This window comes from Leopardus geoffroyi, chromosome D2 (assembly GCF_018350155.1).
Source record: "Leopardus geoffroyi isolate Oge1 chromosome D2, O.geoffroyi_Oge1_pat1.0, whole genome shotgun sequence".
Taxonomy (NCBI): Eukaryota; Metazoa; Chordata; class Mammalia; order Carnivora; family Felidae; genus Leopardus; species Leopardus geoffroyi.
Genome location: NC_059334.1, coordinates 8,128,429 through 8,156,070, shown reverse-complemented (window position 1 = coordinate 8,156,070; position 27,642 = coordinate 8,128,429). Strand labels below are relative to the sequence as shown.

The following is a 27,642-nucleotide window of genomic DNA, read 5'->3' as shown; positions in this document are numbered from 1 at the left end:
TCCCAGGTGAGACCGTGCTTACTGGAGATCTTGGACGTTTGGAGGAGACATTTTGTTGGTGGGGTGGGTGGGTGGCACACCAGCTGGTGACAGACTTACAGAGCACATTCTGACTTACAGAGTAGTGGGCGTGCTTCTGGATCCCGTGTTTGCCAGGATGGCGGCAGTGACGTGAAAAATCTTGTGGTTAGTTGTTGCACGTTTTGTGGTCAAGGTCCACGGATGTGGGATAGAAGAGCAGAAGGGATAGACAACACATTTTGTCCCCAACTTCCAGACCCAGGGCTACCCGTTGGTCTCTTCCCTCTAGGAAGTGAGAGTGAGCTGCCTTTGATTGAGCTTATAGCTTGCTTTGCCATTTCATGGAGGTAAATACGCAAAACAGCACGTGATACGCAGCGGAGAGGGAGAGAATGGGCTGCAGCAGTTATAGGCCATAGAAGGCGATGCACCGGGTACTCGATCTCACACACGCACGGGGAGCATCAGTGTTCCACCCCTGGACCCTCTCTTGGCAGCACTCACCACTCGTGTCTCATGCTCTAGGTTGGGTCTAGCAGATGCATGGAATGGGAAGGCCGGAAGAGACGTTTCGCCTCTCCAGGAATCTATTCTTTCAAGAGTTTCTGCACCCTATGTTAAGCACAAAAATTTTTTTAAATTATTTTATTTGTTTATTTTTTCCTTTATTTATTTTGGGAGAGAGAGAGAGAGAGGAGGGGAGAGGCAGAGAGAGAGGGAGAGAGAGAACATCCCAAGCAGGCTCTGCACTGTCAGCGTAGAGCCCGATGCAGGGCTTGAACTAATGAACGGTGAGATCGTGACCTCAAGCTGAAATCAAGAGTCTGACGATTAACCGACTGAGCCACCCAGGTGCCCCTTAAAATTATTTTAAATCCGAAACAATAAACGGAAAGATTATTGATGCGAATATATTTCTAAAGTCAAAATTACGGGAAGAATCACCGTATCCCAAAGCATTATAGAGAACCATGTGTGAGAGAAGAAATTAATTTTGGAAAAATAAACGGGTAATTCTTTAAATCTAGAACTACTTATTATCTTCTCCCATCATAGAAATGATTTCGTTGTAAATTACTTGAGGGGCATCCATGGCCCAGATAAAGTCCAAGTGATTGTAAGGAGGAATCTTCCTGTGGTAAATGAGATTGGGGAGTTTGGAAAGCAGAAGGTCCACGTCTTCAGGGTCTGCCAACAAGTCATTGCCACCATTCCACACCGCAATCGGGACGTGCATGTCTGTCAGGTTGTAGTAGGGGGGTGTGGGCTAAAATGCAAGACAGAAAGAATCTCAGTTTTGTAGGTAGCTGCACTTTAAATATTTATTCCTTGGCTAAATTAATATATATTTACATATTTAATATATAATAATATATTTATATATTATTTAATATATATTATACGTATGTGTGTGTATATATGTGTATACACACACACATACATATATATGTGTATACATATATACGTATATATACACGTATATATATATACGTGTATATATACGTATATATGTATGTATACACATATATATGTAACATTAGCCGACCTAGATACTTTATTGAAGTATAATTGACTTAGAACATTATATTAATTTCAGGTGTACAACATAATGATTTAATATATGCACATATCATGAAATGATTGCCACAATAAGTGTAGTTAACGTCCACCACCACACACAGTCGCCATTTATTTTCTTGTGATGAGAACTTTCAAGATCTACTTTCTTGGCAACTTTCAAACACGCAATATGGTATTGTTCATTACAGTCACCATGCTATACGTGACACCCTCAGGACTTACTTGTTGTATGAACTGGGAGTTTGTACCTTTTGACCACCGCCAGCCATTTTCCCAACCCTGTACCCCTCACCTCTGCCAACTACCAACTGTTCTCCGTATCTATGAACTCAGCTGCTGTTTTTGTTTTTAGATCCCACATGGAAGTGAGATTATACACTATGTATCCTCCTCTGTCTGACTTAGTTGACTTAGTAGCAAGCCCTCAGTTTTCATCCATGTTTTGCAAATGGCATGACCTAGTTTTTTAAGAAGATTCTTAACAGTCATTGCTCAGAGAAAGTCACCCTTATCCACAGCGCAAAGTAGATGCACTATGTTTTAGGTCAGTGCTTCTTAAACTCTAACAGGCCTGTAAATCACCTGTGGATCTTGTTAATATGAAGATTCTGATCTGGGGGAAGGGCCAGGATTCTGCATTCCTAGTGATGCTGACACTGTTGGTCCTGGACCATGGCCTTGAATAGCAAGGCTTTAGATAACAATTCTTACAAATTAAAAATTTAGATTTCTACCCAAGTGAAAGGAAGTGGATTTGACTGGATTCTAACTGTAATTGACTGTTTCTACCCAGGCCCTCTAAAATATGATCTTGAAATGTCTTGAGTCATTTATTTTGGCTTCGTATTGATGTATCAGTAGGGTCAGTGGGTAGGTCAGTCAGTTCAGTGAAGGGGTTGTATTTGTTGAATACTTACCTGATTTTTCTAAATATTGGATCAAATTGTGATAAAAGCTATCATCAGCCCCATTTGCATTTCTAGAAAATCACCATTTACACACACATTTTAAAAAGGTTAATAAAGCAGGACAAGGAAATAAGCAAACCATTACCAATTTCACCACTATCAACAGAGAATTTTGTTGGTTTTTTCCGATCATGTTCTCAAGAATACTATCCAACATACCAAATTTTTCTATATTCTCACCTTACAGAAGAGCCAACTTGTCATAGCAAAATAATGAATCATATATAATTGTTCACAGTATTTTAACACTTTATTATAGTGAAGAAAAGAGTAGTATAGAGAATATCTGTAATAATAAATCTACTTTCCTTTATTCATGTTCCACTGTTCAAAGGGTTTCCTAGATGCTGGCTTCTGGCTCTTAAATTAGTGTCACTAATTTAAGTGACAGGCTTGGCTGGGGGGGGGGGGGGAGGGTGCACTTGGGACTTGGTGTTCCAGGTCCTCCCAGATGGGTGCCTGGGTCTGCTGGTAGGTACAGCCCAGTAGAAAGGTAGATGGAAACCAAGTCTGTGTTGTGGGGCCTTGTGGAGGTGATGGTCGGGGAAAAGGCATCTCAACAATGCTTGATCTGATGGTGTTGTGAGAAAACCCTCTTTAAAGACCTCGAAAATGGCACAAAAGCAGGAGGCATCTTCTCTACACATACGATATTGTGGTGAAGAGATAGAAATCCCTTCTAAACATTGAGTCATGGAAGCAGATGGAGATCAGGAGGCTCCCCACCAATACTTGGGTGGAAAACTTGGGGTGGGGTCAGAAGGAAGGGGAGAGGATTACCAAAACTGCAGGGTGGCTCTCCTGTTCAAATTTGGCCAGTGATGGTCTGAGGGTGCACCCTGTGCTGAGGGCTGGAAGAGATTGTCTCATTCCACATCTGGGTGGAGAGATGAAGAAATTCCTATCTGAACGCCTACGGGCCCCAGATAGGATGGACTCCAAAGCCTGGCTTCTCTGTGCTGCAGCGAGTGCAAGGGGTGGCCAGCGTGCCTGCCTTTAGACAAAGCCCCTGCCTGCTGACAGGTATCTCAGCCTTGACCTGCCAACATGCCACCCTAACATCTTACATCTGGAATGTGGTGGAATCACTTCTCTGGCTTTCGACAAAGGAAAGGGTGTTGTGTAAGAAGACCAGAAATTTCAGCTTTATCTCACAAGCCGTTCCAATTATTGGCTTGTCGTATCAGAGAATTGCATTTCCGGAAGGAGGGAACTGTGTGCTGGGGTGTAGGATCCAGGGCAAGTCTGTGCAAGAGGGTGAGGGGTGATGTGTTCTAGAACGTTCCTCGCACGTGGTGGTGCGGTACCCTGAGTGCAGCCACTGGAGCAGGAGTTCACGGCGCGATGTCTGGTCTGATGACAGGATTCTAAGGAAATTATCGTCCACTTTCTAATTTCCTTAAGGATGAGTCTGGGCACTAACACTCCTTTGGAAAGTGTATGCATGATTATTGTAATGTCATCTCAAACCTTTTATATCTTTGTCTTTCAAAATGTGAATAATTTTAGCTTCAAGAAGCTTACCTGATGAAAGTGAATCATGTTCTGAACCGGACTTCCCCAGTCAAAAGCTTGGAATTTCCCAGACTTGACAGCCTAATGGAGAGAAGTTAAGAATACAAAGAAATAAAAACTCTCCTCACTGTGTGAAAATCAAAGCTTTCTACGAAGTTTACTTCCAATGTAAACAGTTATTGAAAAACATTCTTCTCCTTCCAAAAAACCAACACTGTTCATCATCTAGGACAAGATATCTATGCAAATTTAAATATAGCTTTGCTTGAAATATGTTTTTCTTGCATGCCACATCCTAAAAATCATTCATTTCTTTGCTCCCAAAAGTGATTGTTTTCAGAGGATTTCCATTCACATGGATTGATAGCTATTATCAGCAACAAGCCACATGGCAGAAAAATTCCCTTCCAGGAGTATATGACAGACTATCTTAAGAGTGTGCTTTAGGGGGGCGTCTGGGTGGCTCAGTCGCTTAAGCGTCCGACTTCGGCTCAGGTCATGATCTCGTGATGGTTTGAGACCCATCAGGCTCTGTGCTGACAGATCAGAGCCTGGAGCCTGCTTTGGATTCTGTGTCTCCCCTTCTCTCTGCCCCTCCTGTGCTCATGCTCTGTCTCTCTGTCTCAAAAATAAAAATAAACACTAAAAAAAAAAATGAATGTGCTTTGGGTAAAGTGCCAGGGGTTCAGGCACACAACAGAGGTTTTAATAGTATTTGAGAAATGATACCTGGGACCAGTGGAGGACGTTTTGAACCGACGTTCCTGCTGGATTATGTGACAGATACACATCCAAGCGACTCTAGAAAGCAAACACAGACACTGATGTATATTTGGTTTCTTAAAAATAGCCTAAGACTGAAATTGTTCTGATCCAGGTCAGGTGTTTAAGGGTAGGGTTTACCCGAAAGATAGGAGCAACACGGCTGTATGCCAGTTTAGAGTTTGCAAGGGACAATGGCAGGAGCCAGTTTGTTTGGTCAGTGGCTACTCAATGAGAAGACTTCCCAAGAAGTTTCGAGAAATGGCCAATGTCACATGGTTTGTATCAGGGTGGAGCCAGGGACTTTAATCTAGCTCTCTAACGTCTCAGCTCTTCATTCTTCCCTACCCGGTGCCGGAGTGCAGTAAATGTAACATCCATACACAAGCCTTTTGCTCTACAGACCTATCTATGTATATATATTTAGACGTATGTATGTATACGCCATATATGTGATAGTCAGTATACATATATGGTACATTGATAATCTCTATGCCATCCTGCCGTCTTATCAGTGTCCTTGGTCAGACCCCGGACAACAAACTGAAATCCCCATCTCATCTTGCATAGATTAGTTCATGGTGGGTCTTGATTCCACTGTATCGAAGACCATGGATAGGATCAAACAAATTGACCATCTTCATAGGGGAACGAAGTATCTCTTCACATAATTTTCATGCAGAGGATGAACTCTCTAATTGCCTCCTCATGTATCTATTTTATTATTATTTTTCTCATAAGGCTTTTATGGATGGAACCCAGTAATTTGGTCTGCCTTTTCTTGGTGTGATAAAGGTAGACTACTCTGTTGAGCTCCACATACAAAATGGCAGACATTCCCAGAGCCAAAGAGAGTGACTCCCTTCCAAGGGAGAAGGATGAGGCTTGTATTTACCATCAAAAATAGGAACTAAGGAAAGTTCCCTTTGTTCGTATATATTTAAAAATATCTACAGATTCTGACTAACATTGAGAAAAAGACCTGAATGTCCTTGATTTCCATGAGGGAGGGAACATATCTGTCTTTTCACCATTGTGTTCCCAGTAGCTACAACCCTTAGTAGTGCCTCCAATAAACGTTGTTTAGTGAGTAGGTACCTGTAGGTAGAATTATATCGTCTTATCAATGCACTTGGTGTTTTTTTTTTTTTTTTTTTTTTAGGTGCTCAAGGGTATGTAACTAAACTGACAATTTTGAGTGAGGATAATTGTCGATATATAATAGTATCACTAGCAAAACGTGCTATTGCTATGAGTGATGTGCTTTGAACTATGTTCTGTATGTCTTCCACACATTAGTTCATTTAATCTCCACAATGGTACATTTTGTGGAAAAGCAAACCAAGAAGATGAGTGTAAGTCAGCTCCAAAAACAGGATTTGAATTTAGCCTCTTAGCTTGACTCCATACTCTTAACTACTTTTGATTCTGCATTTTGCAGTCTTAAAACCCCAATCCGGGGCACATGGTTGGCTCAGTCAGTTAAGCGTTGGACTGTTGATTTCAGTCAGGTCATGATCTCACGGTTCATGAGTTCGAGCCCGCATTGGATTCTCTCTTTCCCTCTCTCTCTGCCCTTTCCCCACTCATGCTCTCTCTCTCTCTCTCTCTCTCTCTCAAAATAAATAAACTTTAAAACCCCTACCCAAGGCAAAGCAAGTGAAATAGCAGATAAAGAGTGTGGACGAGCGCTAACATAATTTCTCTGAAATGAGTTTTGTTGTTGTTGTTGTTAAAGTTTTTTACTGAGCCCCAACATGGGGCTCGATCCCATGAACTGTTGTATCATGACCTGAATGGAAATCAAGAGTCAGACGCTCAACCCCCTGAGCCACCCAGGTGCCCTAGCATTAAGAATATTTATAAAGAACATTTATTCAATGCTTAGGCATTGTTTTCCTACAGAGAAGCCTGCCAAAACATATGGCTCAATGCCTCCCCTCACAGAATTTAAATATGATGCCAATTATTTAGGTCGTCAAAAGTGAGTAGTGCTCACCATCTACTATTTTTTCTACCTGCTGTTTACTTTAGGGGGCCCTTGGGTGACAGCAGGGAGCTGAAGGGAACAAAACTGGGAGCAACGGTGTGACTTCCCTTGGGCTGAGCTACATGGCCGGGACACAGTTCTGAAGCTATTCCTAGGTGTTTCAATGATCATTTCTTTAAAAAAATTTTTTTTGTGTAATGTTTATTTTTAAGAGAGCGAGAGAGACAGAGCGCAAGCAGGGGAGGGGCAGAGAGAGAGAAGGAGACACAGAATCCAAAGCAGGCTTCAGGTTCTGAGCTGTCAGCACAGAGCCCGACACGAGGCTCGAACCCACGGGCCGCGAGATCATGACCTGAGCCAAAGTCGGACGCATAACCGACTGAGCCCCCCAGGCGCCCTGAATGATCATTTCTAAGTGATGGTAGGACAAGTCATCAAAGTGTTGCTCAAAATCTTCAGAATAGAAATGTCAATGCAAAAAGAAAAAAAAAAAAAAAGAAATGTCAATGCATACAAACCATATTCAAGTTACTAGTGTCAAATCCACAAATGATAAATAAGGTGTTGCTACAGAGGAGGTCCACCATCTCGCGGGAGCACACTTCAGTGGCAAGAAATTGATCAAAAAAGTGGTGTGGGTAGAATATTTTGTTCCCGAATATAATCTGAAAAACAAAAGCATCGTTAGAAGTTTCCAAAAATTAAGCTACAGAAAAGACGCATTAATTTGTCTTGTTTCCTGGTATAGGTGCGACTAGGCTGATGGGATTTTCATCTTATGTTGTTTTAGGAATCTTGAAAACTTTTTCTCACTTTATTCCCACAACATAGTTGTGGAGGGGATAGGGCCGATGCTCCATACTGAGTATTTATGGTTCCACCGAGAAATGTACTGGCTGCTGAGAAGTATAAGACACAAAGAATCATAGTCTAGTTGGGCTACTAAGCGTTATGAAATAAGATCATAAAACAATGTGGCAGAATGTCATAATTGAGCGCCGAGATACGTGATTTCAGCAATAAAACATGAAAAGATCAGGAGCGGAAATGGTGACTCAGCCATATTTTCAGCAAAGCCTTTGGAAAGACAACGAAGCCAGGACTGCATGGGTTGAAAGACAATTGAAAGATGTGCTTCAAGTCTTCTTGAGGAAAGAAGAAGGCTGCATGAGGAAACAGGAGGCTAACAAAGAGTCAGGGGCTTGTGCTAAGTAGAACCGGATTATAGCTAGAATCCTGACCCAAGCCTCAAGCCCCTGACTTAAGGTCTAGTGCTTTTTATTATTATTTTAAAACCATCTGTCCACATCGCCTATCAGAGCCTCAGAGCACAAGGAGGTAATAAATGTCTGCATCAACGCAGCCAGTAATTATACTCAAGGTCATTACGATTTTTCACATTCTGAATAGAAGCTTTACAGATGTAGTTTGGAGGTAAAGTCGCTTAGGCTTGCGACACACACACACACGTTCGTTCGGAGTGAAAAGAAATGAATAGTACAAAACCGCAGGAGGAAATAGCATCATGACTTTTTACAGCCTGATGTAAAACTGTTCTAAAGGATGTTGTGTCTGTGTATGTGAGCCTTGGTTTCTGCAGGGGGGAGAAGGAGGGGATTAAGTGTAGGAAGAACAAAGATTACGAATTCCCTCCCCTGTAGGCGCCTATACAAGGCACTTCCGGTTTATTGCGACCCATGCTCCAGTCCTCTGGAACCCCACTAAAGGAGGAAACTCTTAGGAAAAGCGTTGGAAAGCCAAGGGCATTTGATGAAGGGCCTCAAGGTCCTGGCCTCGCCAAGCGTTGCCTTCTTCCGCTCTTCTTCCTTTTCCCTCCCCTTCCCTTTGTTTTCTACCCTTCCTCTTCCTGGTTTTCTCCCCGATGGGTAGTTTACGCTTCTTCTTTCGACTGTGTGGTTTTGTTCTTATTTCCCCTTCCCCGCCCTGGCGTGGAATCGCGGCTTTCACACAGGTTGAAGGAAACCGAACGTCTGTGAGGGAGCACCCACACTCCCGGAGTTGCTAACCCTCGGAAAGTAACGGAACACGCGGAAACAAACGGGGATCTCAGCGGCTCAACGGGGACTCAACGGCGGTCGGTGCTAGCCGAGAAATAATACACACGCACGCGCACACGGAATAAACCACGCCTGCGCACAAGGAATAAAACGCGCATGCGTCCCTCCCCACTCCTGGGTAAAAACGTGATTGGAAACCACCCCAGGGAATTTTGTTCTGTCTGCATCACTCTGAAACCCAGGGGCGATTTGTTATCTTAGATTCAATTAAAGAGAATCACATACCTTGAAGAGGAATGACGGAAGAAGCATGAGCTTGTTTAACAGGGTCTTGGTGTACTTGACAGTGGCCACAGGAGCCAGCGCATAAAAAGTTTTTATTTTCTTAGCCAGCTTGGGATTGGTAGAGAAGGCAATAAAACCTGAAATAGAACAAGGAATCGGGGAAGAAGGTCCACGCGTGTGTGTGCGCGTGTGTGTTACAAGCGTGACATTATTTTGGATTTTCTCCAAGTGCCATTTACTAAGAGCGACAACCTGAGACACTGACCATCTCTGCTTGCTCAGAGCAATCAGATTTTCATAGATTTGTTTTCTTCTCATAGACTGTCTGGGAACATGAGGCTAGAACTTTTCAAAAGTCATAATAAATTCTTTTATCTGACTTTCGAAAATAGGCTAACTTTAGGTTAATCAAATGGTGACAAAAGCGATGTATACAATGTATGGATTTTGATGAGTTCAAATGCGTGTCATCTCAGGGAGATCATCAGCATTGCAGATGAGTAGGGTATGTAAGTGGGAAGATTAAAAGCACAGGTTTGAAATCTGACCAAACAGGATTTGAATCCCAGTTCTGTGGTTTACTGGCTTTGTGACCTTGGAGGAGTCACCTAAAACTAAGAGCATCAGTTTTCTCATCCGAAATATGGGGATAATAATGAGTGCTTCATTAGGTTTTTTAGGAACCAAGTGAGGTGAATTATAGAAGGTATTTACCAGGACACGAGGCATATCGTAAATGCTGGACAAGTGAGTAGCCAAGATAATTCAAACGTCTACACACGGTAAATTTACTCAGCTCCTGTCTGTAATTAACTGATTTTATGAACAGTAGCATATTGGTAGACTAGGATGTGACCAAATAGTTATTGAGCTAAATTCTATACAGTCAAACTACATAGGATAATCTCTCCCCACAGTTAATAATGGGTTTTTTTTAGACACAAGAATAGCCTGAAAAAAAAAAAAAAGTTTCAAATGTAGACACTTACGTCACCTATGTAATATACAGCCTAATTTTACTTGAGGAAGAATGGTCTTTCAAGAAGACTACATTTATTACGGGATTCTTTACTTGATTGCCTAACTCTGCAGGTTACAACCAGCATATCACCCAGAGAAAGCAAGAATCACACGTGAAGAACCCGCGTGGGTGTCAGTAGGTCCCCACACTGTCAAGACAGGTGACTTCTCAGAATACACTTGCTGGCTCAAAATGAACAATCCTATTTTATGCGCAATTCTAACAAGGGTGCTTATCTAACTTCCCAGTACACAGAAGATTAGAAACACCTTCCAGAAGAATAGGAGTGGGGTGACAGCAATGATAAGATATCCATTCGTAAGAAAGAAGAATGATCCCATTTAATTCAGTTGACTCCAAAGAGTGGTCATTGGGAGTTATTTAGTGTCAGTCCTATCTCAACAAATCCTAAGGACACTGTTGCAGTGTATCTCAAGGCAATAATTTTAGGACCCAAGATCATCGAGAAAAGGTTAAACTCTGTTCGGTGTGTACTATTTGAAAAAGCAGCAGTGTAGGGGCGCCTGGGTGGCTCAGCTGGTTGAGCATCTGACTTCAGCTCAGGCCATGGTTTGTGAGTTCGAGCCCCTCATCAGGCTTTTTGCTGTCAGTGCAGCCCCTGCTTTGCATCCTCTGTCCTCCTCTCTCTCTGACCCTCCCCACTCATTCCCCCCTCCCCTCTCTCTCTCAAAAAGAAATAAAACATTGAAAAAAAAGGCAGAAGTGTGTCATGAGTCAAAGGCAGATTTCCCTCCAAATGATGGGATTTTTGTGTGGTTTTGGAGACTAAAGGGGTGAAGTTTTGGTAATCTAGAGCACCTGCCACTCTTTGACAGAGGAGTGTGAGTCGATTATGGGCCATGTGGGTCTGATGCTGTGCTGCCCTGCCTGGATTCCTTACACGTCTGAAGCATTTATTCAACCCCAGCAGCTCCTCTCTCATTTTGCTTTTGCTCAAGACAATCCAGGGTTCTCAAAGAATTCAACAGAATCTCTTCCCAGGGCCGCCTGCATTGAATGGCTGGCCAACAGGTGGGTAAAAAGGCCCAGCCACCTCGTCTCGCTCAAAGACTCTGAAAAGCCATCCCAGACAGAGTGCGCTGAGGACTTTTTGGGGACTGCATCACGTCCCAGCTTCTTCCCCTGCTACGCCCGCCTTTCTGGCCTTCGCTCAAGCAGTGTTTATGTACACGTCCCGAATACGAATCCTCATCTCCTTGGAAACATGCTGTATGCCACAATGACAAAGGACACCCGGAAGCTCTTCTTCAGACCTCTTTCTCTGTCTCAAATTGTCTAGGGGAGATCCGTGCTGTAGGAGAGCAAGCGGTCGGAAGAGGATTCCCATGAGCGCCCACCGCCACCTTCATCGACTTCCCCGCATCTGTGTCTAGACACGGATGTTCCGATCGCTTCGAATCATGGCACGGGCTCAGGCCATCAGCCGAGAGTGGCGTAAAAACACACTGTTATTCCGCCCCCTTTCGCTTCCACCCTTTCCCTTCCCTGTCTGGCTTTCTCTCATGCGCTCTTGAACTCACTAGATGCTCACATCCCAGCCACTCCTCTGAGGTTGCTCTTAGGAAGGTCACCTCTCCTGCTGCCAAGTGCCATGGTCCCTTCTCAGACTTCATTTCACCTGACTCCTCAACAGCCTCTTCCACGGTTGACCACCTTCTCCTTAAAACACATTCTCCTCTTGACTTCCAGAACACCAGGCACTCCTGGCTTCCCTCCGGGCTCTGTCACCATCACTTCCCAGGATCATTGTCTGGTTCCCTCTCATCTTCCAGGTTAAGAGCGGCCCAGGCCTTAGTCGGGGGACACCTCCTCTTTCCTGTCTGACCTCACTCCTTTGCATCCTGTCTCGTGTACATTTTGTGTTTTCAGTCCAGTCCTCTCCCCTGAACCCCAGGTTTGTATCATTACTCGACTGCTTGGCCCTGCACTGAAATCTCCGGCAGGTATCTAAGAGTCAGCAGCTAGAGAATGCAGCCCCCGTTCCCTGGTGCCATATCAGCCCTTCGCACAGCCTTTGCCATCGGGGTTTGGGTGTCTTCATGACTTCAGGTGCTCAGGTCACAAATCCTGGTGTCATTCTTGACTCCTCTCTTTCTCTCACACCCCATATCCACTGTGGAGGCAAGTCCTGTACGTTGCCCCTCCAGAAAATATCTGGAAACTAACCGTGCACCACAGCTCCCTACCCTCAGCCAGGTCACTGTCAAGTCTCAGGCGGGTGGGTTACTCTAAGGGTCCTCTAGCTGGGTTCCCTAACCCAGTTCTCCATCAGCAGCTGGAGGGATCCTGTTCACAGGACTCTGTACCTTCCCATCCTGTTGAGGATCCTGAGGTCAGATGCTAGAACTCCTCTCTTCAAAACTCTGTGGTTTCCCTGTTCACTCAGAGTAAAAGCTGAAATCCGTGCAACAGTCAAAAAGCCCTGGGGCGCCTGGGTGGCTCAGTCGGTTAGGAGTCCGACTTCAGCTCAGGTCATGATCTCACAGTGCGTGAGTTCGAGCCCCGCGTCAGGCTCTGTTCTGAAAGCTCGGAGCCTGGAGCCTGCTTCGGATCCTGTGTCTCCCTCTCTCTGCCTCTTCCCCCCTTCAAAAATAAATAAACATTAAAAAGCCCTGAACAGTCTGCCCTCCTCAAACCACATCCCACCCCTCCATCTCGTCTCTCGCTGTCTCTCTATCTGGTTCAGCTACACAATGCATTGCCTCGTTGCCGTTCCTTGAACACGCCGCAGCCTCAGAGCCTTTGCTCTTGTCCTCCTTTCCTCCCGGAACATCAGTCTTTCAGGTATACACACGGCTCAGACCCTGACCTCCTTCATGCCTTTACTCTGAGAGTGCTGGTGGTTTTCTCTAAACTCGCTGAATCCCCTCTAATGCTCCCCGAGAGGTTTTCCCGATTTATTTGTTTCCCGTAACATTACTATTACCTACCTACTCTCTTAAAAAGAATTTTTTTTAAGTTTATTTATTTTCAGAGAGAGCATGAGCAGGGGAGGGGCAAAGAGAGAGGGAGAGAGAGAATCCCAAGCAGGCTCCATGCTGTCATCACGGAGCCCGTCGTGGGGGCTCAGACTCACAAACCAGGAGATCATGACCTGAGCGGAAGTCAAGAGTCTGACGCTGAACCTACTGAGCCACTCAGGCACTCCTATTTTACTTTTTTGATCCTTGTTACCTTCGCTGCCTCCCCACTAGAGTATATGCAGTACAGAGATGGAAATTTTAATGTACTTCATTTATTGCTGTATTCTTAGGACACATGGCTGGTGCTCCATAAATGCGGTTGAATGGATGGAGTAAGGTCAATCCAGAGGCCGTGCGAAGCCATGTCTCTGAGCGTGGGCTTGGCCGTCAGATGGCCCGAGCTAGTATCTGAGTCACCCTCTGTGCTGCACCTGTGTTACGTGCGCACAAATGATTTACCCTCCTGTTTTGCTTCCCCATATATACGATAGGAATAATAATTGTCCCCATGTCACTGGGTTGTTGTGGCCATTACATCATAGAATGAATGGAAAACGATCAGCAAATGGCCAATATGCCTGCCCCACCGCTGGAAGGAGGTCTATAAGAGCCCTTTTACCTACCAATCGTGGTGCCCTGGGAATGGCCAACGTAGCGGAGCTGATCCTGTCCAGTTTTCTTTAAAATGAAGTCAATTGTGGCTGGAAGGTCGTATTTAGCCATTTCATCAAAGCTGCAAGGAAAAAAATAAAAATAAAACGACAGGCATTTCCTTGCTATAATTTCTAAGAGTCGAGCATATTTATAGCTAAGCTTCTCTTAGAGAAACAGAAAACTAGGTTCTCTAAGCATTGCTGCTGATCGACCATTAGCTAATGCTGATAGACCATTAGCATTAGGTGCTCTGGAGGGGCGGCTTCTTATAAACAGATGGCATCATTTCTGAGGCACAGCGTTACAGCTGCAGTTTAATCCAAACAAGGTAGCATCTGCAGATGGGGATTATTCCTATACCTAAAAATGAAAGTCAGATTTAATAATCCTTTGTATGCAGTGTTCCAGTGCCTGATCAGGTGAATCGTATCTCCCTCTATTTCACTCTCCACGGATGAGCCAGGGTGAGCTTTTGAAAATGCAGATGGGGAGGGGCGCCTGGGTGGCTCAGTTGGTTAAGCGTCCGGCTTCGGCTCAGGTCATGATCTCGTGGTTCATGAGTTTGAGCCCCACTTAGGGCTCTGTGCTGACAGCTGGGAGCCTGGAGCCTGCTTGGGATTCCGTGTCTCCCTCTCTCTCTGCTCTTGGCCCCTGCTCATCCTCTCTCTCTCTCTCTCTCTCTCTCTCTCTCTCAAAAATAAACATTTAAAAAAGAAAAGGAGGGGCGCCTGGGTGGCTCGGTCGGTTAAGCGTCCGACTTCGGCTCAGGTCACGATCTCACGGTCCGTGAGTTCGAGCCCCGCGTCAGGCTCTGTGCTGACAGCTCAGAGCCTGGAGCCTGTTTCAGATTCTGTGTCTCCCTCTCTCTCTGACCCTCCCCTGTTCATGCTCTGTCTCTCTCTGTCTCAAAAATAAATAAACGTTAAAATTAAAAAAAAAAAGAAAATAAAATAAAAAAGAAAAGGAAATGCAAACGGAGATTATGCCACTCCGTTGTTGGAGACTTTCTGGTGGCTTCTCATTGCACTCAGACGAGTTCCCAAGCCCTCAGCATGACCCTTGTAGCTGGACTGACCCGGCCCTCTTCAGCATCTGTCATCTCCCGTCCTGTCTCTCTTCCTCATCACTCAGGAGTCACAGGCTTCCTCTCAGGCCCTGGAACCCTCAGAGCACTTCTGTGCCTCAGCATCATCACAGAAATCTCTGCTGTTTCCCCTTTTATCTGCAATTTCCAGGGACGAGGCCCTAGAGGGCCGGAGATCAGAAACCTGTGCAAATCTTTCCACAGTGTCCCCGATCTTTACTCTCTCCCTCCCCCGCCTCAGCCTTGAATCTCCCAGGTTCTTGAATCTCCCACTGAGTTTTAACATCCTCCCGAATCTCTGCGGATGCTCCTTTGGGAATCTGATGAGGGCAGTGAATGTTCTTGTTTCAGGTTGCTTTGCTCATTCCATTTGGAAAAGCGTATTCAGGGAATCTGCGAATAATGGTGCTGAGATCTATAGAAAGCGTGGGGGGAAAGCTACCCTTGCAGGGAGGTGTATGGAAGAAACCAAAAAGGGATTAGGATACGAATGACTTGCTTTTAACCTGTTGGAGGATAACAGGTTAAAATAGGACTGGGTTGGGGGTGCCTGGGTGTCTCAGTCGGGTCAGGGTCCAACTTTGGCTCGGGTCATGATCTCGAGGTTCGTGGGTTCAAGACCCATGTCAGACTCTGTGCTGACAGCTCGGAGCCTGGAGCCTGCTTCAGACTCTGTGTCTCCCTCTCCCTCTCTGCCCCTCCCCTACTCATGCTCTGTCTCTCTCTCCCTCCCTCTGTCTCTCAAAAAATAAATAAACACTTAAAAATTTAAAAAACAATAGGACTGGGTTGGAATACACACGCACGCGACCACCCATGCTTTCTAAACTCAGTATTTATTTTTAATTGTCCCTTTTCTTTACCTGAAAGTCCAGAATTCAACTGAGTCTGGCGAGTAGTATAGGTTTCTCCTGGCCCAGGTGTTCCCTCTGCTGTTCCCCAGCCACACGTCATAACCAGCATCGGCCAGAAGGAAGGCCAGGCTGTTGTTGGGAAGGTTGGAAATCCAGTTTGTGGCTGACGCGAGCAAACCGTGCTGCAAAAACACAACAGGTCTCCGGCCTAAGGGAGAAAAGTGTATTCAAGCTTTATAAACTCATCCCTTATTCTCAGATAAACACGAAGACAGAACTAGGCTTTCGTAGGACAAGAATGCAATACGTTTGCTTGACTGAGTTGACCATTTGAATATATTATCTTAATCACGGTGACAGTTACTCAAGTGACAAGCCACATCGAATTGTGCACTTTATTTAAAAAAATTTTTTTTAACGTTTATTTATTTTTGAGACAGAGAGAGACAGAGCATGAACAGGGGAGGGGCAGAGAGAGAGGGAGACACAGAATCTGAAACAGGCTCCAGGCTCTGAGCGGTCAGCACAGAGCCCGACGCGGGGCTCGAACTCACAGACCGCGAGATCATGACCTGGGCCGGAGTCAGACGCTTAACTGACCGAGCCACCCAGGCGCCCCTCGAATTGTGCACTTTAAATACGTGCCATTTATTGAATGCCAATTCTATCTCAAAAGCCAATGAAAAACTTATATTCTGAGGAAATTCAGCATGTTGTTAATTTAAGTGGATTGTGAGTGGTAAAGTGATAGATAGGTGATCTTGCTGAATTTTACTCTTTTTTGTGCTTCACCGTTTTCTTGCAATGAGAAAAAGATAAATTTTTGGCAGCAATAGCCAAAAAGATGACCTTTATCTGTTCAGGAAATGAGCCTCAAATCGTCTCGCACATTCTGGCTAACTTTTCTTGATCTCCGGGACTCAGCTTAGTTCTTGTTTCTAGAGCAAGTTTTTTCTTGACTTCCGCTAGCCCAGTTAGGCACCTTTGCCAGAACGTCTAGTTTAATATTCTCTGTACATGTCTAGCACGTGTCACATATTATTGTAACCATCTGTCCATGTATCTATCTCATTGACTTGATGGTGATCTCTTTGAAGACCGGAGGTAAAGTTTCATCACTGTTACATTTCCAGAACAAGCAAGACTCATTAAGTCCTTAGGAGGAAATGAAAGGAGGAAGGAGGGGAGGAAAGAATGAAAGGAAGAAAAGTGTGAGGGAAAGAGGAAGGGAGAAAAAGGGAGGGAGGCAGGGTTATACCTTTATTCTCTGAATTTTTCCTTCCATAAGGGATTCTGTTGATCCCAAGGATGTAACCATCCTCGGTCACAACTTCATACTCTTCATTTGGGTATCCCCAGAAGGAGATCATCTGACTCTGGGGAGGAAAAACACAGCTTTAAGTTTTAGTTGACTTTTTAAACGCTTCTGGTAAGCCGATATGGTTAGTTACTCTTGATCGGTCATGTCAAGGCTTCACCTCACCGTGATTCGAAGTCACGGTGGTAGCTCCTCGTTCTATAGGTTCCCTACCCCCCGCCCCCCAGTGACTTACAATATTCATAGTCACTTCAGGGTTTGTCGGGTGTAATTTTCCCAAGAAACCATGTGTGGTTCCAAGCGCAGATATCAAACTGGCCACTGTTAATAGCAACAGCATTTTGGTCTTGCCTGAAACAGAAGAATGACCCGTGCCTGGTTAAACTATTACACTTTCTTCATACTTGTATTTTGTGCTAATTTTCCTTTCACGCAAACTAGAGAAAGGCTTGGGTTGGATTATATTCTGTTGGGCAATAAACTGGGACACGTGGATATCGGCGTCGCAATGCTTGACTTGATTCCTTTCAGAACATTTCCCACTCGGTTTTCCAGTTGTGTTGAGTAAACCTGAATTGATAAAAATGTCTTCCAATTGTCTGACGTAAGATCCCATTCTTAGTATACCGCATGTTTAAGGCTTTTGTCGACTCATTTGGAGAGCCCAAGGTTGTGTGTGTGTTGTGTACACATTGGATTCTTTCAGATTCATCCTCAATGTGACATGCATTCGAACTAATTGTGGCGTTTTGGATAGTGTTTATAACAGCCGCTCCATAAATATTTTTTGATTTGGGGTAATTATGTGGATTTAAAAGCTGCCACCATCTACTCAGAGTGCTGCCATAACTAAAGTAGTGTGTGTGTGTGTGTGTGTGTGTGTGTATGAGTGTGTATATATATATATAAATATATATATATATATATATATATTTATATATATATATAATCTCAGGGAAGCTTTTGCTTTTTTGCTGAGATATTACCTAGTTGAAATGACCTAGGTAGGTCTTGATAAATTAACAACGTGTTGGAGGGTACAATATCTTTGGTTGCAAGGATTTAACAACAAAAAGGAAAATTAGTATCATGATTTGAAAAGAATCCCAGGGACTGTTTCATTCAACCCCCTCATATTTTACAGGTAAGATCTAACAACCCACTTCGCAGATAAGTTAACGATAATTTCAAGTGGATCAAATTAGAACGATCGTTTACGTGATCAGTCTTTCACATAATTGCTCTAACAAATTGGGCGAGCTTTTATTAGCTATTTTAAAAAGTCCAAAAGCATATGTTAACCTCCATAATAGGGCTGTAGCTTTTATGACAAAAGATTAATTCCTTTAACGTCTAGCTAGCTTCTAGGGGCGCCTGGGTGGCTCCGTCAGTTGAGCGCCCAACTTCGGCTCAGGGCATGATCTCGCGGTCTGTGAGTTCGAGCCCCACATCGGGCTCTGTGCTGACAGCTCAGAGCCTGGAGCCTGTTTCAGATTCTGTGTCTCCCTCTCTCTCTACCCCTCCCCCGCTCATGCTCTCTCTCTCTCTCTCTCTCTCTCTCTCTGTGTCAAAAATAAACATAAAAAAATTTTTAATGTCTAGCCAGCTTTTATAAATCAGTAAGAAAAAAACCCAACAAACCATTAACTATTGGTTTAGCACATGAAAAAGCTTTCCCGGAGAGAAAAGTGGCCTAAAACTCTACAACTTAAAAACATTTGCAAATATTTTCAATTACATTATAATTAATGAAATGTAAATTAAAACTATCATGTTATAACACCTATCAAACAAAGTCTGATAACTCATAATGATGACAAAGTTGGGTGAAACAGACACTTAAATGCTGTTTGTAGGAGTATAAGCTTTTGCGAGGTCTTTCAAGAGGAGGCTGGCAATATTCCTGAAAATTTAACCCTTCTATCCTACATTTAGAGTTTAACTCAGCTGTAATCACGAATGTGTCTAAAATCATATGGACAAGAATGTTCACTACAACACTGTTTCTAATGGGGAAGATTGGGAATGACCTAAATGCCCATCAGTAGAGAACATAATAATCTTATAAATTGTTGTAGAAACAGAACGTCATGCATATTGCTCAAAGAAAAAAGTGAGATGCAATTCAAAACCACAATGAAGGGGCGCCTGGGTGGCTCAGTCGGTTGAGCGTCCGACTTCGGCTCAGGTCACGATCTCGCGGTCCGTGAGTTCGAGCCCCGCGTCGGGCTCTGGGCTCATGGCTCAGAGCCTGGAGCCTGCTTCCGATTCAGTGTCTCCCTCTCTCTGCCCCTCCCCCGTTCATGCTCTGTCTCTCTCTGTCTCAAAAATAAATAAACGTTAAAAAAAAATATGATTTTTCGAAACCACAATGAAGTATCATCTCACGCTCGTTAGCATGTCTATTACCAAAAAGCCGAATGATAACAAGTGTTGGTGAGGCACTGTGGGTGGGAACGTAAGTTGGTGCAATGACATGGAAAACAGTAAGGAGTTTCCTCCAAAACTCACAAATAGAACTACCAGGAATTCCACTTTCGAGTATTCATCCAAAGAAAACAAAAACTCTCAAGAAGATATCTGCATCCTTCCTGTTCACTGCAGCATTATTTACAATAGCCAAGACATTAAAGCAGCCTAGGTGTCCCCTGATGGATGAACAGATAAAGAAAATGTGGGACACAGAGACACACACTGGAATATTATGCAGCCTTTAAAAAGAAGGAAATGTTGCCATTTTGGGCAACGTGGGTGGACCTTAAGACCATTATGCTAAGTGAAACAAGTCGGACAGCGAAAGACAAATACCGTATGATCTCATTTATATGTGAAATCTAAACAAACAAACAAACAAAACCCCCTAAGAAAAGCAAAATGACTGAGCTCATGGATGCAGAGAACAGATTGGTGGGGGGTTGAGGGAGAGTTAAATGGGTGAAGAGGATTAAAAAGTACAAACTCGTCGGGCCTCTGGGTGGCTCAGTGGGTTAAGCATCCGACTTCAGCTCAGGTCATGATCTCCCCGTTCATGAGTTCAAGCCCTGCGTCGGGCTCTGTGCTGACAGCTCAGAGCCTGGAACCTGCTTCAGATTCTGTGTCTCCCTCTCTCTCTGCCCCTCCCTTGCTTGCACTCTGTCTCTCTCTCAAAAATAAATAAACATAAAAATTTTTTTTTTAAAGTTCAAACTCGCAGCTATAAAATCATTAAGTCCTGGGGATATAATGTACAGCATGGAGATTATAGTTAATAGTAATATTGTATTGTATTTTTTAAAGTTGCTAAGAGAGTAAGCCTTAAAAACTTTCATCACAATAAAAAATAAATCTGTAATGATGTATCGTGATGGATGTGAACCTGACTTATTGTTGCAATCACTGGGCAATATACAGGAATATTGAATCATTAATGTATGCTTGAAACTGATATAATGTTATATATCAATCATATTTAAATTAAAAAATAAAAAGAAGAAATACTATGACATTCTCTCCCCCCAAAGAGGAAAGGGAAGGAGATACATACGTATTTATTTGAAGAGTTATCTCAGATGGATTGTAAAAACAAGGCACAGAATACAGTTCGTTTAGTACATATTAGGCTATGTAGTGCCATTTATAAAATTTAAAATGTATCATTTAAAAAGTAAAACTAGAACACCGACATTGTTAGGCTTCTTGCAGTTATAAAGCAAGAGAGCTCCATGACAAAATGGGCTTGCTGTAAAATGAATGAATGTTCTTGTTCTGAGTTTCCTCGAAAAACTGGGTTGCCCAACTAAAAATGTATCAGCCTTGCTTGTTAACATGCGGTCCTTGGGGCACCTGATCAGCATTTTCTCTTGGACAATAAGGAATTGCCTACATACTCAAACTTATTAAAATTGAATTGGTGCTCTTTTTGATTTTTACATTTTGATTGAAAATCCAATTTATAAACTTCTCCAAATGACCACTTTGTGATAGCCCCCTACTTTTCTGATCTTGTGATGGCAATTATCACTTATTTCTCAGCACAGATAAACTATTTGACATTAGACGTAGAACATCTAAACTCCCTTCTGTCTTGCAATCACCAACTACAAGTTAGAATCTTCAGATCTAATCTATCAAGCTGGTGAAAAAGTCTCCAGGGAGAAGAGATATTTGTTCTCAATATTTCAAGAGATGCCATGTGGAGGACAGTTTTAAATCGATTCATTGGTAGTGTGCCAGATGTAAATCACGCAATAAATATTTAGTAAGAAACCACTGTGTGCGGGGCATCTGGGTGGCTCAGTTGATTGGGTGTCTGACTCTTGATTTTGGCTCAAGTCATGATCCCAGGGTTGTGGGATTGAGCCCTGCCTTGGGTTCTGCACTGAGTGTGGAGCCTGCTTAGGATTCTCTCTCTCTCTCTTTCTCTCTCTCTCCTTCTGCCCCTCTCCCCTGCTCTCATGCTCTCTCTCTCTCAACTTAAAAAAAGAAGAAGAAAGCACTGCATGCTAGGAGCAATATTTGGAAGTCACACTTACGAGGTTTTAATTCCATATAGTGAAGAGCTTTGTGTGATATGGATGACTGGGTTCAAGTGGGATTCTTTGAAAAGTGGTGTTTTATCACTGATATTTGCTGATATTTCAACAGAGGCAGTATAACCATTTGTCGTAATTCATGTACAACACTTACCGTAGTTTTCGACTTACCACTAAAGCCAGACAGGAACTCTCAAGACCTAAATCTGAGCCTCTGGTCTACAAGTTTGACCACTTATTTAGCGTACGATTAGATATAATAGTGCCTCTTAAAAATGGATTTTTGGGGCGCCTGGGTGGCGCAGTCGGTTAAGCGTCCGACTTCAGCCAGGCCACGCTCTCGCGGTCCGTGAGTTCGAGCCCCGCGTCGGGCTCTGGGCTGATGGCTCAGAGCCTGGAGCCTGTTTCCGATTCTGGGTCTCCCTCTCTCTCTGCCCCTCCCCCGTTCATGCTCTGTCTCTCTCTGTCCCAAAAATAAATAAAAACGTTGAAAAAAAAATAAAAAAAAAAAAAGGATTTTTAACTGTGCCTTTACAATGGTATTTTGTTTTTTTTTTTAATTTTTTTTTCAACGTTTATTTATTATTTTTGGGACAGAGAGAGACAGAGCATGAACGGGGGAGGGGCAGAGAGAGAGGGAGACACAGAATCGGAAACAGGCTCCAGGCTCTGAGCCATCAGCCCAGAGCCTGACGCGGGGCTCGAACTCACGGACCGCGAGAGCGTGACCTGGCTGAAGTCGGACGCTTAACCGACTGCGCCACCCAGGCGCCCCTACAATGGTATTTTAGAAAGGGACAAACTCGTACATAAAGAGCAACCAGCAGTGTTTTAACATTCAAACCAGAAGGGTTTGATCAGCTATTTCAAGAACCCACAATTTTTTTTTTTTTTTTTACCATCTATTGCCTCAGTAAGTAATTTGCCACTGCACAGCGAGGACAGTTGACCTATGGTCTAAGTTATAGGATATCCCAAGCACCCAGTCATACACATGGGCTCAAAGATGTTCAGGCGTAGAATAAGTCGACAAGTTCTAGGGCAAAAGCAGTAGCTAACATTTGCAGAGGGCTCGCTATGTGCCGGGCAGCGTGTCCAACATATCGCAGGTGCAAGTCAGTTACCTTCTCTGGGATGGTTTCCTCTTCTCGAAAATAGAACTGGCAATAGTGTCTGTCCCAAAGCTATTACCAAAATTCATGAAGATAATGAAAGGAAAGCTCTTCGTAACGTGTTAGGCGTGTAGTTAACACGGAATAAATACAGTTAGTATTACTGTCATCCCATTTGACTCCCATGATAACCCTAGGGAGTAGATAGCATTTTAGTCCCCATTTGGTGGAAGAGGAAGGCAAGACTAAACAAGGGCTTTCCCAACGGGTGTGTTGAAAGCAATTGACCCCAAGGTTGAGACTGGGTAGTCTGTCTCCAAAGATTATGTTCCCCACTAGTAGCCTCTGAAGTTTAGCAATGGTGTTAATACAGGTTGATTCAACAGAACCTGGATGAAATTATTCGATATAGCATGTTAATACAGCTAGTTCATATGATACTAGAGGACTGATTTTTGCTTCTCAAAAGGAAGCATAAGAGAGACTACACGCTAGGCCCTGGCTATAAAAATCCTGAATTAATAAACAAATCTGCCAGCTAGTAATGAATAATTTCACATATAAATAAAAAATCAAAGAAAAAAGAAATGAGATCTTAGAAGAGTGAGCCCTAACTTAAATAGACACATTAATATAGATGAATACTCGATAAACACCCCAGCTTTTAATAAATGCAAGAGTTGCGTTATAGGAAAAATGAGTCCAATAATTCAAACATGAATTTTGCCCAACAGAAGTTATACTCACCGTCTCCTCAGAAACAAGATTCTGTTTCTCTTGATGTTTAGTAATTTGCTCTATGTTGCATTCACTTCTTATATACAAAACTTTCAATAATGGCCAGAATTACTCAGCCACTGATTACATTTCCATAATCCTTACTATCTGGACATCATCTAATTATCAAAGGACAAACCTAAAAATCAAATACTGTATTCATTTTCACATAATATTTTGAGTTCACACCTTTAACTTCTAACAGCCACAAATATTGGTCAAAGGAGTTATGACTAGAAGTGATTTAGAAAACAGTAAAAATGATTCTCGATAGCTTAAACATATAGAAAGTGTTGGACCAAAGGTAGAAAGCAAGTGATTATGTAGTGTGGCTCCGATAATGGGGCCTGAGATGATGAAAGATCTCCTCTTGTTCTTTAAAAATATAGCACATAAATTATTCTGACTGGATATTTACAAAACCTCCTGCAAATGAATGTAATCAGCAGGGATTGGTGTTTTATTATGGTCTTTGCCTAGGGTCTCTAACTCTGCAGATAATGCTACAGCTCGTAGAGAAAACCCAGCCGCTGCCCTTTAAGAACATATGGGTGGTGTCATTTTCCTTATATAAAATCATTAGTTGGAGTTTGAACAGTGGCATTGTGTTAATAAATGACTTGTGGAATTAAAATATTAATATTTAAAAATACAGTTGATCCTTTGCAAACACCATGAGCACCTGTAGCTTAGAGTGTGAGAAAAAGAGAATCCTATTTTGACATCTTAAAATAGTTTGCAATTTAACTTTAGGAATCACTCCTTTTTTTTTCAGTAGTACTTAAGTTGCTAGTAGAAATGGTGAAAAAATAATTATTGGTGAAAAGAACGCAGTGGCAAGCTATCAAACGGCAGCTTTTCGCCACACATTGTAACACAACTAACTGCATTCGCTTGGTTTGAATAAACTAGGAAAAAGTTAGGGTCTAGCAAATACCACACGCACTTGCGTATTTTGATGTTTCTAATATCTCAGCTTTGCTCAACTCTGGTTGACTGTCATTGACAAGAGGGGATTTTTGAAAGGCGAAGAGTGGCACATTCTCATAAGGGTCAACACGGAAGGAAGGATCGATAAAGAAGAGGAAGGTTTTGGTAGCTAACCAAAGGCTGACAGGAGCTGAATTTACTTCGCCAGCAGGTGGGAAGCAGATAAACCGTATCTTTCATGTCATTGTTTGTATAGATTTAAACAAGAGAATTCAGGATGTGTTCCCCTGGTCTTTTACTGTAATTGAAAAAGATTTGGGGACAGTGTCTGGGCATATGTAAATACTAGTAGTCTTTCAAAGAGATCTGTGATCTCTTTAATGCAGCCAAATGGCCAAGCACACTCTTCCTTCTTTATCAGTACCTTAAATTCTGATTAGTTTCGGGTAACTGTGGTAGTCATATAAGCTAGTAAAAGGGAGTTAGTTTTCAGTGTGCAGCGTGTGCTTAGGACCATGAGGAAACATGATGCTTTTCGTAATGTTAACAGTTCCCCCCTAACCTCTCTCACCCCCCTTACCATCCTTTTTCTCTTGCAACTGTCCGTGTACACACAGGTCTTAGTTCAGCCTTTATTTCCCTGAGGAACAACAGCCTGACACTGTTTATCATGTCTCCATATTGGGCTTGGTACTTTTGTAGGCATTACAACAGACCCTATGGTTATCCCTTTTATAGGACTTTTTGATTCATAGGCTCTTTGTTAGATCTCTTTCCCTGGACACAACACACACACACACACACACACACACACACACACACACACACAAACTCCTTAACTGTAGTGGCTCCAGCTTCTTCAATCACTGTTCTGTCCTCAGTGCCTGCCTATTGCCTGGGACAAAGTACATGATCCACAAGTATTTGATGAAAAAATGATCAAAGAAAGAACATGAATTGCCAAATCGTCTGTATACACTTATGCATAAGCGTACCATATGCATTTTGTAATAGTAAACTACCTGATGGGTATAAAGAAATATGATTAATTTAATGCACATTCTACTGTAGGAGAAGATGTTTAAATATACATTGGGAAAATACATATGTATTAAAATATTACTATCTAACTTTTTAGGCTGATGGTAAGAAATTTTAGTAACTGTAATAGAAAGCCATTTATAAGCCGCTGAAAGGAAAGACATAATTTAAGAGTTGTGCAAATCATTCCATGGAAATCACCCTGACTCCATGATGTTTGCGATAGTCATTATCAGACACCTTTGATGCAAGTAATGCTTGAGTCTTTAATGAGGACAAATGAAAACACGAAGCTGGTGTAGAAATCATCTTTGAATAAGACCGTAATGTTGAGAGAAGAGATCAAGGGAAGGAGGAATTGTTGTACCTATAACCATATGTTGGGTGATTCAAAGCACATCACTTATTCACTGGGTCTTAGTTTATGTAATAAGTTGTATAATAATAACAATACCTGCCCAGCTACCTAGTAGGTTTGTCACATAAGTGCCCTGATTTCCTTTTGTTGCTTGGTATCTTTTCCTCAAGATTCAGGATTCACTTCAAATGTCACTTGCGTGGTGACATCTGAATCTCCCTGCAGAGTTAGTCTCCTCCCCTCATTGCTCTGGGACCCCTGCCCTGGTACTTTCCATATTTTAAATATAAGCTGTTTTCCTGTCTAGATTGTGTTTGATGAAGGAAATAACAGGTAGATAAATGAATGAACACATGAATAGAGATCAAAGGAGATAATTCACAAGCAAATGCTTTGGAAAACGTAAAGAGTTAGAGAAGTAAATATAGGATCGTGTTTTCAATGGCGTTTTGTGTTGGCCTTCCTGAAGAAAGATAGGATCCATAAGGGGACACCAGCCTGGAGGTGTGGTTCCTTTATGCTGCGGGAATGTCTTACGCTTGTTTCTGGACAGAGGGTAGGATACCATATGTCTAAATGCATGGCTTCAGGGTCAAACTGACTACGCTCAAATTCTTGCACGGTCACTTGTTGTCTGGATGAGTTTACATCGGTTTCAGCCTCTCATTTGTAAAATCAAGATGGCAGTGCCTACTTCTCAGATGATTTGTATACAAATTATATAAAATAATGTGTGCACTCTACATAGCACCAGGCATAGCATAAATACTTAGTAAATGATCCTTTAAGGAGTGCCTGGGTGACTCAGTGAGTTAAGCATCCAACTCTTGATTTCAGCCCAGGTCATGATCTCATGGTTCATGAGTTCGAGCCCCGCATCTGGCTCTTGTGCTGACAGCTCGGAGCCTGGAGCCCGCTTTGGATTCTGTTGTCTCCTTCTCTCTCTGCCCCTCCTCTGCTTGCGCTCTCTTTCTCTCTCTCAAAAATAAATAAACATTAAAAAAAAAAGAAGGAACCAGCTTTGTGAGGAGTCCATGAAAAAGCCTTCTGGGCAAAGACCATGAAGTGCAAAATGACTTGTCACTTGGAGGGACACCACGTGGCAGGGGTCTGATGAACAAAGGGGAGAGACGGGACCTGCCCATTTGGTTCCTTTAGCCCATGATAAAAAAAAACTCTGATTTTATTTTACAAGTTGAAGCATTTTGAGCAGGGGAGTGCCTTCACTTATTACACGTTTTTAACAATCAACCTGGGAGCTGTGTAAAAAAAAAAAAAAAGGGGGAGGCAAGAATGAGAACAAGAACACCAGTTAGGAGCTTTTGTAGTGCTCCAGTTGAGAGATGAGAGTCCTTGATCAGAGGGGTGGAGAAGGAAAGAAAACTGATGGCAAGATACTTTCTGGATGTTAGTGTCACAGAATTTGCCAATGCATCAGATTCAGCAGGAGTCAGGGTGAAGGTAAGAGAGAAAACGAGGTGATCAAAGGTCCTTGCACTGACTGTGACAGCTACACAGATGGGAGTATAAGGAAGGGACAGATGAGGGTTGAAGGTGGGAGGCCAATACATCCATTTTTTAAATATAATTGGCCTGTAGATGATAATTAAAAGTAGGCAGTTTTCCATATGAGACTGGAGTTCAAGAAGCACCTGTATTGGAGACATAAATGTGGATGTGATTAATATACAGATGGTACCTACAGGTGGGGTCACCTAGACAAGTGGCTTTCAATTTTGGTAACATATCGGAATCATCTGGGAAACTTTGGTTTTATATATATATACATTTTTAGAGAGAGAGGGAGCCAGAGCACAAGCAGAGGTGAGGGGCAGAAGGAGAGACAATCTTAAGGAGG

At 42.9% G+C, this 27,642-nt stretch overlaps 1 protein-coding gene across 3 annotated transcripts; it reads right to left on the bottom strand.

Annotated features, from left to right (window-relative positions):
* Window positions 1–1,034: 1,034 nt before the first annotated feature.
* LIPF (lipase F, gastric type) lies at window positions 1,035–17,413 on the bottom strand. Of its 3 annotated transcripts, none has more exons than XM_045439464.1 (9): window positions 17,291–17,413; window positions 16,996–17,113; window positions 15,747–15,945; window positions 13,769–13,878; window positions 9,141–9,277; window positions 7,356–7,502; window positions 4,815–4,886; window positions 4,095–4,166; window positions 1,035–1,288 (listed from the first exon to the last, which is right to left on the bottom strand). In XM_045439464.1, the coding sequence occupies exons 1-9, from the start codon at window positions 17,393–17,395 to the stop codon at window positions 1,052–1,054; spliced, it is 1,197 nt and encodes a 398-aa protein (XP_045295420.1). In that variant the 5' UTR covers window positions 17,396–17,413; the 3' UTR covers window positions 1,035–1,051. The 3 variants fall into 3 exon arrangements, with proteins under 3 accessions (XP_045295420.1, XP_045295421.1, XP_045295419.1); XM_045439465.1 differs by having other exon boundaries at window positions 15,747–15,849; window positions 16,999–17,113; XM_045439463.1 differs by lacking the exon at window positions 7,356–7,502 and having other exon boundaries at window positions 17,291–17,299.
* Window positions 17,414–27,642: the final 10,229 nt, after the last annotated feature.